We start from the raw sequence: 16,275 nt of genomic DNA on the forward strand, positions 1-16,275 counted from the left end.
ACGATTGGTTCCCTGCGAGTGCCATGTAACCACAGAAATAAAGAGGGTGGTTACGTGCAAACTTCCTCATTTATACGGAGCGAATAATATTGTTATAATTGTTCGGTACTTATAACTACACTTACTAAACAATTATTAGTGAAACTATACATCAAAAAGCCCCTGGCAGCTAAAACCTTGTAGTTACACCGAGCATGCGCGTTTCGGTAAAGGGGCGGTAACGTTAGTTTGTCCTCGCGGATCATATAGTGACGCTAAAGCCACGCACGGGACAACGTTCGTTATAAACCGATACTGAATTACAGTGTGCACACCTTTCTGCCTTATTTCCACCCGGTCTGTTTTGGGTCGCATAGCTTCGATTTAGCTGTTTTCAATCTTTTTTTTATATTTTATTCTTATTTATATCAACCACCAATGGCTACACTCCGGGCATTGCGGAAACTATGCCGGCATTCTCACCATCAGGCATGTAGTTTTCATTTGTCATCTTCACGGTAAGTGTCCGAGAGCTGTCTAACGTTACTGTCGTTAGTGACAGAATAAGCGCGGGCTACGAATGTCACTGCGGTCTGATCCGCTCTCGTTAAACCGGTTGTCATGTACAGCGGAATCGTAACTCTTTATCAGTAATACCTCTGGTGTAATTATGTCACTATATTACACTTAGTTTCCTTATAAAAGCATGTCATCTACGACTTCTCTCTCGATGTTTCAGTTATGTAACAAACGCCGGTTTAATTGTTCAGTTCGCTGTGCGCCCCCGAGCGGCTCGCCGGCTCCCGGAGCTCCCGGCTGATGTAATGTCATAAACCGCTTGCACGCTGCCGGTGTCAAGTTTCGACAGAGGGACTCCTCTTCTAATTTCAGTGCTCATGTGTTGAGTTTCCTCATACTTTTAAGTAATCGTTGTGCATGATTGCTCAAATTCAGCACATACCCGCTTTCATTTATGCTCCGCGTGGTCAGTGATTTTATGAGATTAATTTAACTGTGCTGACTAAATTTTCTACACATGACTTGACTGAGACGTCTTCAATTAAGCCGCATACAAGCAGCCATTGATTTAAGGTTTCCCCCTGTGTAACTAAGTTTAAAAAAGAAAATATGTATCATTCAGTATGCATATATTAATGTTGTCTTTTTTACCTTAGAACTAACCAACTTCTTCACCTTTGACCACAGGAAAAACAGTGTGTGGCTTTTTAAATCTTCCATAGTCAGCAGTTGTTGTTAAGGCTAGAGATCATTCATTTATTGTTTACATATATGCAAAATCGACATGGATTGCATTCAGAGTATGCATTTTATCAGTTCATGCATTATCTGGGATTCGAACCCATAAGCTTCGCGTGACCAGCACTGTTTCAAATGCACTTTCTTCTTAATAAAACATGCTATGTAGAAGAATCACACAAAATGTTTAATGTTTCAAGAATATCCAGATCAGTTGTAATACCTCATTCAAAAAATGAACACAAATAATAATAATTACTGATAATTGTCAAGTCAATGAATGTACACAGGGAGGCACATGAACACTTTCACGGCGCTCAAGGCTTTTGTAAATGAATGCTGAGAATAGTAAAAATGTTCATACTAAATTAGCATGGATTGTTATTTTATGCCTTAGTAAGTCTGAATTGAGAATTCTCTTTAAAATTGATGTTTTTGTTGACATACAAACAAGGCTCCTACATTTGTTTAATAATTTAGAAGACACTTTTCTCCAAAGCACTTTACAAATAGAATGCTCTGACATTCTTCAAAGTGTCATGTTGTCTTCAGTTATTGTCCGTATGTCTTCATTTAGACTAGTCTATCACACCAGCACAGTGCTTATCTTTAGACCGCAGCTATGACTCCCAGTATCAATTGTAGGTATCTGGATTGTTGGAGGACACTGTATGAACGGATAAATTCTGCAGAAAAACTATTTTTTCCATACTTATTTGAGTCAAAGTTAGCCATGGCAGAAGCAGATTTGTAGTTATCTGCTGAGAAATTATGCACTCCAATCCTCAATGTTTTATTTTCCAGACAAGAGGCTGTGATAATCTCAGGCAGGAAACTGGCACGGCAGATCCGCAACGAGGCGCGTGATGACGTGGAGGAGTGGGTCGCTGCTGGAAATCGACGGCCTCACCTGAGTGTAGTGTTAGTGGGTGACAATCCAGCCAGTCACTCGTACGTTCTCAATAAAACCCGAGCAGCAGCAGAAGTGGGTAAGATATGTTCCAGTGCCAGATGGGAGTAATTTCCTGTTCGTACAAAATCGGTTGTAAAATAGTATTTAGAGAGAAGAGCCTTTCTTCACAGCTCACTGAAGTAAAATGAGGTGTATCTACCAGTTAAAATTCTGAACATGCTTGTCTGATTTTTCATAAACTTTTGACATAAAGGATTAAAGGGTTCATCCATAAATGAAAATTCTGTCATTGTTTATTCATCCTCATGTCCTTATAAACCAATGACCTTTGTTCCAAGTTGTTCCTTGCTAATTCAAGGCTTTCTTCAAAAACAAATTAAGATATTTTTCATAAAACCTGAGAGATCTTTGTCTTTCCATTGAAATCCCATTCCACCCATATTTGGCCCTTCAAAGATGAAAGATCAACAAACTTCTGAAACCCATATTTGATGTGCGCTATGTGTGCTGATCAATATTTATATTTGAATAAAACCATAAATTAAATCTGTTCAAAGCAATTCTCTCTTCATTAAACCACTCAATTAATACGGATTACGTTTGCAATCTTTTTTCTGACTCATCCAATTTTTGGTTGTGTGGACTTTCAGTGGAGGGACAGAAACTTCTCAGGTTTTGTCTTCATTTGTGCTTTGATAAAAAGAAAATGATGACAGAATATTCATTTTTGGGTGAACTATCCCTTTAAGATTGAATGCTTGAAATGAGATTTGTAAATTAAATTAAATTATGAGATGGGTGAATTGGAAGGTATAGTCAATGAAAATGAAAAGCAGCCATGAGTCTGTTTTTGTCTTCAGTATTGCTGTAGTATGTAAGCGATGGGTGTCGCTTTCCACTGTTGGCTGTATATACAGTATGTAAGTCTATTTTGAGTATACATGTGACTCCTTACAGGACCTTACACTTTGGCTCTACACAAACTCAAACAAGCAAATCTAACTAGAGTGGCACTTTGGGGCCTATTGGCATAAATGCTTTTTTATAATCGCATATATTATATTTATACATTTTTATTTAATACACATATTTGCTTGTTGTATCACTGCTCTCTCTTATTCTCTGTAGGCATTAGTAGCGAGACCATCCTGAAACCTTCTAGTATCAGTGAAGAGGAGCTATTTGACCTTATTGAGAAACTCAACTCAGACCACAGAGTAGATGGTCTGTTGGTGCAGCTACCACTTCCTGGTAGGTTAACAGAAGAGCTATAGCTGTGCTGATGTAGTCCCTCATAGTTGTTGGTTATTGGACATTTTACATGGGTTTTAGAAACAATTGCATTAGGTTGAGGCAGGGGTGTCAAACTCCGTTCCTGGAGGGCCACAGCCCTGTGGTTTAGCTCCAACCCTAATTAAACACACCTGATCCAGCTAATCACGTCCTTCAGGCTTATTTGAAAAATAGATGGGTATGTGTGTTGGAGCAGGGTTGGAACGAAACTCTGCAGTGCTGTGGCCCTCCAGGAACTGAGTTTGACACCCCTGGTTTAAGGCTTAATGTGAGACTTTATGGTCATTTCAAACTATTTTTGACCAGTTAGTTTTGTTTAGTTCTGTTTATTCCAGATTGATCTAGAGTTTCCAAAGAGGACATAAAAGACTAGACTTGAATATTATTTCCAATTATATGGGATTGTCAAGTTGTTTTAAACGGTTTCCTCTCATACACAGATCACATTGATGAGCGACGTATATGCAATGCTGTGTGCCCAGGGAAAGATGTTGATGGTTTCCATGTGGTCAATGTTGGTCGCATGTGTCTGGATCAGTCAACTATGCTGCCTGCCACTCCTTGGGGGGTTTGGGAGATTATCAAACGCACAGGTGAGAAACCCATTACTGAACCAATGGATCATAAAGGCATCATTTGAACCCCAGCAGTTAGTTTGGGAGCTGTTGGATGTTGTATTTTTATTTGGGGTTAAATGATACATCTAACTGTGTGGATTGTTGAGGAATGGTGTGCTATATTACCTTTTGTAAGCAATCAGATGCAGATATTAAAATCTGTGAACAAATCCCATAGACATGGATTGTGATGAAAAAGCAATGGAAATAAATCACAGTTATTAAATAAAAGGCTGCAGTTTAGCGAAGTATGGTCCGTTGTGCTGTGTGTTTGTGCAGTTTTGATGCTGTTCAGTTCACAGTAAATTCTTTTCACAAACTCCATCTCTGCTCTGAGTGTTTAACATGCATTTCAGAAATGTAATGTGCATTTGCTTCATTTACAAATGTACATCATTTCCAACATTTTATGGAATTAACAGAATTTTTTCGACCAAATTAACTTTGATTTGAAATGTTTGAACGTGAAGAATTTAAGACATCAACATTGGTAACCTGTAGTGTAAAATAGTTATTTTTATAATTATTGAATATTTTTTTATATGCAGCAACTATGAGGGGTTTTCATTTGAGATGAAATGTCAAATTGCTATTGAAATCTCTATATCCACCTTTTTCTTCAACGCGGAAGTAAGCCTATTGGTGAGACTTCCGGTTCGTTTGCTGCTAAATAAATAAAGAGAAGGTAAAGGTAGGTAAATAAAGAGAAGAATAACAACGTGCAGTAAACAAACCAGTGTGTTCATAATTAATATAATACATGAAAATAATACGGTAAGACACCAATTTTCAATATCAAGCAGCAAAACAAACTGTTTTGTACAGCTAAAAATAGCTGGACATGGATGAGACCAGAAGCTAGACCCATAGAATTTACAAATGGCCGCGCCCATTTTTACAGCAAGAAAAAGGTGGATATGACTAAATAATTGCAACACATTTTTTGGCCAAGATGTGCAGCCCTATATATAAATAAATTTTAAAAAATTAAAACAATCAAAATAAAACATTTACTGAGAAAAGATGAAATATTTTATCCGTTATCTACCTGCATGTCATTTACCAACATCAGAGAACCGTGAATATGCAAATATGTTGTTAAATTATTGAAAATCCAAGGGGGTGTTTCAAGTAAGTATTTTAGAGCACCTTCGCAACCACCCACAACAACCTAGCATTGTGATGGCAACTTGAAATAGAACAAGGAGAACAACTTGTTGTATTTGTACTGATGTCAGATGGTATTTTATTCAACGTGGCTGTGAATGTTTATGTTGACTGAACCTGTCTTTTCTCATAGGCATACAGACGCTGGGTAAGAATGTGGTAGTTGCTGGTCGCTCCAAGAACGTTGGGATGCCCATTGCAATGCTGCTACACACAGACGGCAGACATGAAAGGCCAGGAGGTGAGTCTGTGAGGAGAGGAGAGACAAAGCAGAAACATTTGTGTGCAGTTCTGATGAGCTTTGGTCATGCAAGGCAATTATTATAAAGCCTTTTTTGTTTTAGGTGATGCCACAGTGACCATCTCCCACCGTTACACTCCCAAAGAACAGCTCCGTCAGCACACGCAGATCGCAGACATTATCGTCGCTGCTGCAGGTTCAAATTTAAATTTGCTAATTAAACCCTCTTCTAATATCCATTTAATGCATGTTTACCGTTATGTATATCATTGGGTACTGCTCATAGAGACCCAGATTCATAAACACTGTTAACTCCCTTCAGGTATTCCCAACCTCATCACTGCTGATATGATAAAGGAGGGTGCAGCAGTTATAGATGTTGGAATCAACAGAATATTGGACCCCTTGACTGGGAAAAACAGACTTGTTGGTGATGTGGACTTCGAAGGTAAGAAGGAAGCGCAACTAGTACTGTTATTGGTGTAATAATGGGATAAAAGCATTTCTGAGATTCTCGGTTAGAAGAATTGTTGTGCTTGCACTTCACCATATATTCTTAAGACATTCTAGTTTGGGATTTCTAAACATTGAATATCTGCTTTTATCCCAGGGGTGTTAAACTCAGTTCCTGGAGGGCTGCAGCCCTTCAGAGTTTAGTTCCAACCCTGCTCCAACACACATACCCATGTAGTTTTCAATTGATCCTGAAGGACTTGATTTGCTGGATCAGGTGTGTTTAATTGGGGTTGGAGTAGGGATGTAATGGTATGAAAATTTCTTATGATTATAGTGACCAAAATTATCAGTATTATCATGGTATTGCTAAAATGTGCTGGAGATGTTCAAAAAGTACAGACGCACAAATCCCTTCACATATATTTAAAAATCAACAAACAACAAATAAAATGACTTTTTGTTTGCATAATCACTAAAACAATAACTTTACTAATGATGTTCGGATTTTAAATGACAACTTGACTGACAACAGTTTAATAGCATGTTCAAATATCTAATGTAAATGTTCAAATAAAGCTTCATAAAAAGGTAAACCTCACATTTCAGCCTTTAAATAAAGAAAAGGGTTAAGTCAAAATGATAAGTGATTAATATGTATTTTATCTGCTCCATAAATAATTCTAGATAACTTATCTGAATTGTTTAAATGTGTAGAATCCACATAAGCTTGTTTTTCCTCAACCGGTCAAAATTTACAGCAGGGCAGGCAAATTCGGTCCGTTTTTGGCCAGACAGAAACTGCACACAGGCTGAATGTAAATATAAGTCTCTGTAAATCCACTCACTGACAGCAGGTGGCACTGATGGATAAGCTGAATTACAGCTGTTTTGTGTAAACTCCGCAGACGAAGCAGTATTGCGATTAAGAACACTTCCTTTAGGTATTACATGGAGCGAAGATGAAAACAAAATGCCATCGAATCGTTTCTGAAGTCAATCAGAACCTTCAGAGGTTCATTCATATAATTAATTAATTCGTATATTCATGTGTATAATTCCCTCAGCACTCTTTTAAAACGTCCCAGCTTTTCCACCCTATTTTCACTCAAAATGTGCGCATGTGAGACTGTTACTTAAAACTCTGCTTTATGCTGGACAGTATATTTATTTATCGTGAGTTGCTCAAATCGCGGTAATCGAATATGTTTTTAATGATAATGATTTTTATCATGATTTATCTTCAAACCGGTAATCTTTACATCCCTAGGTTGGAGCTAAACTCTGCAGGCTGTGGCCCTCCAGGAATTGAGTTTGATACCCCTGGTTTAGCCTGAACCGCATCTTGGGAGTCCGTTTCGGTTTTGCTAACGGCATGTTAAATCGGGCTAGAAACATTATTGCTACGTGCTAAATCATGCAAACAATGTGTTAAATGATGTCAGCGACATGTTAACGATGTACTTAATCATGTTAGAAAAATGGTAGCGATGTGACACACAGCAGCCACGATAGTACTGTATATTAATGATATAGGCTTATGTTTTAATTTATTTATTTTTTTTCCTTTTCATTCGAAATCTTTCCAATCAGGAAATAGCTCAATTTTCAAATATGTGTAGGCCTAAGTAAATGCCTTTTGCACCATTATAGATTGTTATTTGATCTATAATGGGTGATGGGCAAAGTAGACTAATAGTGTAATCTATTAACTACACATAAAAACCTGACTTTTTTTTTACTTGGGGACCAAATATGGGTGTCATGCAATTAAAAATATTTTTAATACGACTGACTGTATTTAATGTGAATTTAATAACAATATTGTAAGTTACTAATTATAATACTTTCATTTTACAGAGGGCAAAAAACATTTACATTATCAAAGAACATTTTCATTCAGTCTAGCCAGAGTTCAGGCACTTTCAAAAACTCCCATAAAATCACTGAGAAATGAATATCTTACTTGCATTCGTATCTGCACTTTGTTGTTTCTGATGAGAGAATTCGCCAGATAATTCAGTCAGCGAGCAAGTGAACAAAACACCGCGTTTCAGCGACGACTCATCTGAACATCTCTGATTGGCCTTTGCATTCATAAGCTCAACAGAATCGTGTGTGATTGGTTATAATGCAGCGCTGTAAAAACGCGTCTGTCTCTGGCTCAGTGCCAGCCAAAGCGCGAACACAGATTTGAATTCAGCAGCTGGCTCACTTGGCTCAGAAATCTGAGGGGGCACGTGCCCCCTCACTTTGAATGGGCATGACACCTCTGGTTTCATTGACTTTTTCCGACTTCTCAGAGAAACTTTTAAACTTCAAGCTTTTCAGAGTTATTTCAAACTTTTAGACAAGGCTTTCTCAAGCCTACATCAAAGTTTACTCATCTAGTTTTGTTTTATGTCTCCACAGGTGTTAGAAAGAAGGCCAGCTACATTACTCCAGTTCCAGGTGGTGTTGGACCCATGACCGTAGCCATGCTAATGAAAAATACAATCAAGGCAGCAAAAAATTTAATTTTAACCCCCCCTCAACGTGTTCGAATGGCAGCGTCCTCATAACATCCTCATTCTCAGCTCACTCCACATTCCACGTTGTGCTTCCCTCCGACTTCATTTTGAGGGTCTTCTAGTGGAAAATCAAAATTTTTAATGGCTATTTTTGCTTTCCATAGTCTAGTTAAATATATTTAAAGGTTTAAGAACATGAATGTGCTCTTTTCATTCAGATCTTAAACAAAACATACACTTAGTGTATATTTTTCAGTTACATGGCCAAGCATTAAACACGTTTCACTTTTGTTTTCACTGTTACAGCTTTGCTTTTTTGTATGTTTAAGTATAATAGGAGATTGCCAGACATTTTGCAGCATATTTCATTTCAATTTCATATTCGTAAAGAAACACAAGAAATGTGAACAATCTAAAATAACGGAAGTCAGTGTTTCTACAGGTTCCTGCAGCACTGATGTGGATCTGTGGAATGAGTCACATGTTCAGTACTGGTCAATACTTGCAAATCAGCATACAAGATAACAGACCAAATAACCTTTGCAGCAGTTTATTCATCTAAGGAATATTTGTGACTGATTTGACCAATCGCTTTATTTTATTTATTCCCCCTGTCTGGACTTTGAGAGTGCAAAGAGCGATGCTGATGGTGCCATAGTCAAGGAAATGCAGAATTCTCAGATAATGAGAGGAAATTTGGCTGAATTCAGATAAAATCTTTGCTAGGTTGGTGCTTTTTTTTTAGCTGTGTGTATATTGATATACTAAGTCTTATTGAAATCACAATTGTTTTGCATATTAACATGTAATGCCTTTTAAAGCACTACAATAAATGTATCATATGTAGACTGATGTATTATTTGAATCCTGTGAGCCTGTTTATATTTGAATCGCTAAATTAAGTTTCTGTTAAAATCTGGGAGTTGGTATGGTTGCATTTTTATTTATTTTATGAATATGTGTGATATTGGTATTATTCCTCTAGTTCAAACAGTAGAGCATGGCGCTACGTCGAGGTTATGGATTTAATGCTGCATTCACCTGCTATCGGAATTATCGTAAATACAAGCATTCTAGTCGGAAATTGGACATGAACTGCCTTAGAGAGGCCTTATATGGCCAATTTCCGACTAGGAAACTCGTATTTATGATAATCCCGATAGCACGTGAATGCAGCATTATTCACAGGAAATGCATGAACCGGTAAAAAGCATAGTTTGAATGCAATATAAGTCACTTTGGATAAATGCGTCCGCCAAATGCATACATATAAATTTAAAGCACATCATTAAATATATAATACAGTGTATTTAACACATCCGTTTTTATGCAAGTATTTTATTTTATTTTTTTAATGAACGGGCGAGATCTTTTATTTTGAAAAGACGACGAAAACGGATTTCCGGCATGCTGTTGTTTCATGTGACTGCAGAGTGCACAAGTACAAGCTACTGGTTTAAAGGTCTTATAAAAGCAGAAAGAGAGCGTTCTGGATTGGTGAACAAGTAAGTATTAATTGGCTACGTTCATTAATACAGTCACTATAAGAAAAATGAAGCATGTGCTGGCGTCATTTGATGTCCGATTAGTAGAGACTTGAAGAGATGTAATACTCAGCACGTCTGGAGCTCAGGGTCTGTCTCAGTACACACTTGCGGTCGTGCTGCGGTTCTGAAACTTTGTTTATGCTTTAAATTGTCTTCGCCAAACACTAGCCGAGTTTCTAGCGAGGTCCCCGCCGTTGCACTTGTCTCCGAAACGATAGGTGGCAGTGCAGAAGAGGCATACTGGACTTTACTTTTAACTGTGCCAGGTGTAATATTCACAATTTCTTCTTGTAACAAGCTGCAGTAGGCTGTTTCATAATGTGAGGGGCCGCTAAGCAGATTGATAAATACTATTTTTTTTGTATGCACTCGTATATGCTCAATTCATCGATGGAACAGGGAGGGTTGCATTTTGGGATGTGTCTACGCGCGTTGCTCCGCCCCACAACTGCTCTCATTGGCTTGGTTGTTGCAGGAATGTATAACCTGAATAAGTAAATTGATGGTATATCTCTTATGAAATACTTGGAAGCTGGTAAACTTAAAAAATGTCATTTCAACTTTTTATCTCACAATTCTTCCTTTTTCTCAGAATTGCAAGATATAGAGACAATTATGAGAAAAAAATGTGACCCTGGACCACAAAACCAGTCATAAGGGTCTTTTTATTATTGTTATTATTGATTGATACATTTGAAAGCTGAATAAATAATCTTTAGGATAGGGCAATATTTGGCTGAGATATAACTATTTGAAAATCTGGAATCTAAGGGTGCAAAAAAAATCAAAATATTGAGAGAATCGCCTTTAAAGTTGTCCAAATTAAGTTCTTAGCAATGCATATTACTATATTTACGGTAGGAAATTTACAAAATATCTTCTTGGAACATGATCTTTACTTAATATCCTATTTTTGACATAAAAGAAACATCGATCATTTTGACCCATACAATGTATTGTTGTTGCTATTGTTACAGATATACCCGTGCAATTTATGATTTGTTTTGTGGTCCAGAGTCACTAATCACAATTGCAAAATGAGTCAGAATTATAAGATAAAAAGTTGCAATTAACTTTTTTTTATATAAATTTTTTTTTTTTAAATGTGATTAATTAAATATTGTTATTATTATGTTAAAAATGTTGTGGTGTGACAAACGTACTAGTTCATTAGAACCAGTTTTGTAAAAAAGTAAAGTAAAAAAAAAAAAAAGGGTGGGGGAAAAATAGCAATTACCCATTTTTATTATTATTTTCATTTTTATCCCATGGTGGAAACAGGATTATGTTACCAGCATTCTATATTTGGTATACATTGCACTATTATGTTGTTTTTCATCTGCACTTTGATAGCAGTTGCATTTGAATTTTTAACAAGATCATATTGCTTTTAAACAGTAACAAAACAGGACAGCTTTCCTGACTGTTTCACAAGTAAATTATTACTCATGGGAGGGAGTGATGCTGATAGCAGATCTAAGAGCAGACACGGAGATGAGAGCAAATCCAGAAGCTTGTCATCATCAAGTGCCAGGAGATCCAGTCCAAACCCTCAAAAGAGACATGAACGTTCCTCTGGTAAGGGAAAGTGCTGCTCTCAGTATAGTATACTCACATTTTTACATAATTTATTATGTACGGATAATCAAGTACACCTAATTTGCCTTAGTCCAGTAAGTGTTCATGTTGAAACATTAAAAATAATGTTACAGGTTTTCTTACATTTACTTCATAAAATTAGTAGGCCTAAACATTTCACAGCAAAGACAACCTGAAAGTGAATGTTTGTACAGTAGAACTAAACTTTTATTTTATTTCAAAAAAAAAGAACTGTCAATCAGACAACAGAAGGCATGTAATAGATTGTGTATTCATAAATTATTGCATATACTATATTTGTGGCGACGGTATGTGCACGTATAACATGTCTCCCAACTTCTGATACTAAATTAGACAGAAAAAAGATGAAAAGGAGAAGTCCCTCCAGCTCTTCATCATCTTCCAGCTCCACTTCCCCATCCAGAGAAAAAAAGGCCAAGAAAAAAAAGAAACGGCAAGAAGTTAAGAAACTGAAGCGTGAAAAGAAAAAGGAGAAAAAGGAAAAGAAGCGGCAAAAGAAGCTAGCATTGAAAGCTGAAAGAGCAGCAGCTTCCGTATCAAATGCTGTTTCTGATGAAACTCCCCAAACATACCTGAAGACCTGGCAGAATGAAGAAGCTAAAGAACACGGCCCCGGTATGTGCACACCTGCTTATTACACACTGGAAATACACAAGTAACATATCTAATATTTTGTTTAATATCTAAAAAAGAAAATAATTTAAATGTTTTTACTGAAAATTTGCTGGAGATAAAATGACATTTCTCTCTCACTGTAGTCATGACTGATGAACAGAAGGAAAGTTTTTGCACCAAGAGACCAATGACAAAGGAAGAATATGAGGCTAGGCAAAGCGTCATCCGTCGGGTCCTGGACCCCGAGACTGGACGAACCAGGTGTGTTAAATTCCTACTTAGTCTAAAGCCTTGTTCAGACTGTCGGTCCAAATCTGATTTTTGTGCATATCTGATTGGAATCTGATCATATTTAGCAAGTGTGAACAGCAAAAAAAATCACATGAAATCCAAATCCGTTTCAAGCTACATTCATATCAGAAGTCAGAAGTCATAAAGAGCTTTATTACCAAGTATGTTTACACACACAAGGAATTTGACCTGACGACAGGAGCTTCCAGTGCAGAAGAAAATACGGACATAGTGCAGCAAACATGATAGTGCAGACATACATAGGAATAACACAGTAGAGATGGAATATGACAATAATATAAGAAAAGCAGAAAATTAAATAATGCACTATATACAGACGTAGAAGTGTAGAAAGAAAAAAATGTTGTAGCCTCTTGATGAACCAAACCAGACATTTATGGATGAACACAGGACAGATTCAATGATGGCCGAGTAGAACTGTTTCAGCAGCTCCTGTGGCAGGTTGAATTTCCTCCGCTGAAGTACAATCTCTGCTGGGCCTTTTTAGCAATGGAGTCTATGTGATTGTCCCACTTCAGGTCCTGAGAGATGGTGGTTCCCAGGAACCTGAATGACTCCACTGCAGTCATAGTGCTGTTCATGATGGTGAGTGGGGGGAGCGCAGAGGGGTTTCTCCTGAAGTCCACGATCATCTCCACTGTTTTGAGCGTGTTGAGCTCCAGGTTGCTGTGACTGCACCAGACAGCCAGCTCTTTAACCTCCTGTCTGTAAGCAGACTCATCTCGATTGATGGTAGCGTCATCTGCAAATTTCAGGAGCTTGACAGAGGGGTCTTTTGCAGTGCATTCATTTGTATACAGGGAGAAGAGCAGTGGGGAGAGAACACATCCCTGAGGGGCACCAGAGCTGATGGTGAGAGTCCTGCATGTGAGTTTGCCCAGCCTCACTAGCTGCTGCCTGTCTGTCAGGAAGCTGGTGATCCACTGACAGACGGAGAGCTGGGTCAGTTTGTCTGTGAGAAGGTCAGGCATGATTGTACTGAAGGCCGAACTGAAGTCCACAAATAAGATCCTTGCGTAATTCCCAGATCTATCAAGATGTTGCAGGATGTAATACAGTCCCATGTTGACTGCATCATCACAGACCTGTTTGCTCTGTACGCAAATTGAAGATTATCCAGCAAGGGTCCAGGGATATGTGGTTTGAAATCTTATTCAAATCACATTTCTGGAAATCCGCTTCAGTCTGACCACTCAGATCGGATTTTGCGTAGCTTTTTTACTTATGCCACTTTCTCACGCTTTTTTGTAGAAAACATGAACAGTCGCGATACACACTGTGGACAGTCAGTCATTTAGATCTGATTTCAACCAGATATGCACAAAAAGTGGATTTGGACTGACAGTCTGAACAATGCTTATGTTTCTATCAGCCTGCTCCATCCACAAGACAAGAAAACATTTTCAGCGCTGATACAGCATTCAGTGCCATTGCACTACTGGCATCCTGTTTTCGAATCCCGACTCGGGGACCTTTCCCGATCTCCCCCTTCTCCCACTTCGCTTCGTGTCGGTTATGATCTGTCCTGTCACAATAATGGCAAAAAATGCCAAAAATAAATCATATAATAATAATAATAATAATAATAATAAACTAATTAACTTGATAAACTTTCATGCAGGCTTGTAAGAGGTGAAGGGGAAATTTTAGAAGAAATTGTCAGCAAGGATCGGCACAAGGAAATCAACAAGGTGCGTCTTTTGGGAACCATTCTGTTCATGTTTTGTGAATAGGAAAAGTATTTAAATTTGTCATTTTTTCTTGTTTTTTACACAGAAAGCCACTAAGGGAGATGGTGATGCCTTCCAGAAGAGATTGGGTACCAATAGGTAGCAAGGTGTCAATTTTAAGACAAGTCCACGGCAGTCCAAAGCCTTCTCCTGCATTTCTACGAGAATTAAACCATTTTCTTACTTTCTTAGTTCTTTTATATTCCTCTCCACTGAATAAATGTCACAGAAATGTGATTCCAGAACGACATTTTGTTCTCAGACATCGTACAGGAAGGAGTACATTCAAGGCATAATCATTGTGCTGGTCTAACCGAAAGGTTACAGAGCTGAACGATATTTAGTTTTGGCAGAAAATTCATTGTAACAGTGCAGCCAAATGAGGCTAATTAACCCCTTTCTTCAAAGTCAAAGCAGGAAGATTCTCGTTTATCTGTTAATATAGAAAGACTTTCTTAATGGCTAATTTATTTGTAAATAAGGTCATTTGCAGTCTGATAGTATTCATTACCACTAAAGCTCAGCATCTCTTAAATATCAACTGATGGTATTACAGAGGACTGCTGCAACATCAATAAAATATCTTTCTTAAACATTATGTTGGTTTTCTTTCTTAAAAATAGGATATTTGTAGATGAGTGCATTCATTTGACCTACTGACCCAATGCAATGTATCAGTCGGAACATGCAAGATTAATTTTAATGATCTTGTTGACTAACATCCACTTTATAAGTTCAGACCGGGGAACAAAAATAGCTGACGAACATGAATTATGTGCTATTTGTATACATTGTTTAATGAAATGTTAAACAAACTAATGTTATCTTAACTGCTTTCAATGTTTTTTTGAATTACATATGTAAGTTAGTGTACTAATAAACAGAATGAATCTGTAATAATAAATCTATATAAAGATTTTCAGATAAGATTGGGTGATCGCAGGTAAAGTGGGCTGTTTAAGCTTGATTGAACTGTGTTCAGAGGGTTTACTCTTTCAGAGCATAACTGGTCTTTAATTAAAGGGACACTATTTCTCTAAATCAGAGGCTTTCGAACATTTTTTTGTCAACTGAACCTCTTTGGCCTAAATTATTTTACATAGTTATTGTTATTAAAGCTATTGACCAAAATGTGCTGGAAATGTTCAAAAATTACTCAAAAGCACAAATCATTTCACCAATTTTTGTCAAACCAGATTTTAAACAAAAATATTGGTTGGGTGACTTGCAACATAACATGTTGTCTACTAAAATGTACTACATGTTCAAATAAAATTTTGAGGAAAAAAAAAAATTCAGCCATTAATCATTTTTTAAAGAAAAGACTACCTTGCAAATTATTATTTTTTGATTGAATACAAATTTAAATACTACAGCTGGACCGTTAAAAGTAAAGTTAAACATAATAAATTACGTTTAACAAAAAGTGGCCCACATCTGCATTCTCCCTAATTATGTATTAACTAATTAAGACATCGCAAATTAATCTGACATTAAATTTGGTACAAATTACCCCCAAAATATGATTTAAAGCCATCATTGTGAGAAAAAAAGTGGAGCTTTAGAAAGAAATTTTGTTTGAATTCAACATAGAATTTATTACACAAATTTTAGGCCACAAAGACCTAACACTGTCACTAGACTGGTTTGCATCGTATCTCACAAACAGGAGTTTTTCGGTGGAAATTGGTGAATTTTCATCAAGATCAGTTCCCATCACTTGTGGGGTACCCCAGGGCTCTATTTTGGGTCCAATTTTATTCTCCCTGTATTTGCTCCCTCTTCATTTTATATTTGAGTCTCATAAAGTTTCATACCATATTTATGCAGATGATACTCAGCTTTATTTTCCTCTAAAACCAGGTTCTGATTCAGTGTCCTCCTTGCTGGCTTGTTTAGAGGACATCAAGAATTGGATGGAAAATAATTTTCTACAGTTGAATCAAAAAAAGACTGAAGTTATGTTGTTTGGTCCTTCTCACCTTTTACAAAACTTAAGACCTACTCTGGGCCCTTTTGAA

The 16,275-nt window shown here is 37.1% G+C and overlaps 2 protein-coding genes across 2 annotated transcripts; both read left to right on the forward strand.

The window, feature by feature from the left end:
• The first annotated feature begins 267 nt into the window (after nt 1-267).
• On the forward strand, nt 268-9,295 carry mthfd2 (methylenetetrahydrofolate dehydrogenase (NADP+ dependent) 2, methenyltetrahydrofolate cyclohydrolase). Its single transcript, XM_058775566.1, has 8 exons — nt 268-497; nt 2,041-2,225; nt 3,278-3,400; nt 3,883-4,035; nt 5,360-5,467; nt 5,571-5,663; nt 5,790-5,915; nt 8,333-9,295. Exons 1-8 carry the CDS (start codon nt 418-420, stop codon nt 8,479-8,481), a joined length of 1,017 nt encoding a protein of 338 aa, XP_058631549.1. The 5' UTR covers nt 268-417; the 3' UTR covers nt 8,482-9,295.
• Nucleotides 9,296-9,791: 496 nt separating this feature from the next.
• Nucleotides 9,792-14,847, forward strand: arl6ip4 (ADP-ribosylation factor-like 6 interacting protein 4). Its single transcript, XM_058775979.1, has 6 exons — nt 9,792-9,935; nt 11,376-11,555; nt 11,931-12,212; nt 12,356-12,473; nt 14,146-14,215; nt 14,301-14,847. Exons 2-6 carry the CDS (start codon nt 11,426-11,428, stop codon nt 14,355-14,357), a joined length of 657 nt encoding a protein of 218 aa, XP_058631962.1. The 5' UTR covers nt 9,792-9,935; nt 11,376-11,425; the 3' UTR covers nt 14,358-14,847.
• The last annotated feature ends 1,428 nt before the right edge of the window (nt 14,848-16,275 follow it).

The sequence above is a fragment of the Onychostoma macrolepis genome, chromosome 05 (assembly GCF_012432095.1).
Source record: "Onychostoma macrolepis isolate SWU-2019 chromosome 05, ASM1243209v1, whole genome shotgun sequence".
NCBI classification, from domain to species: domain Eukaryota; kingdom Metazoa; phylum Chordata; class Actinopteri; order Cypriniformes; family Cyprinidae; genus Onychostoma; species Onychostoma macrolepis.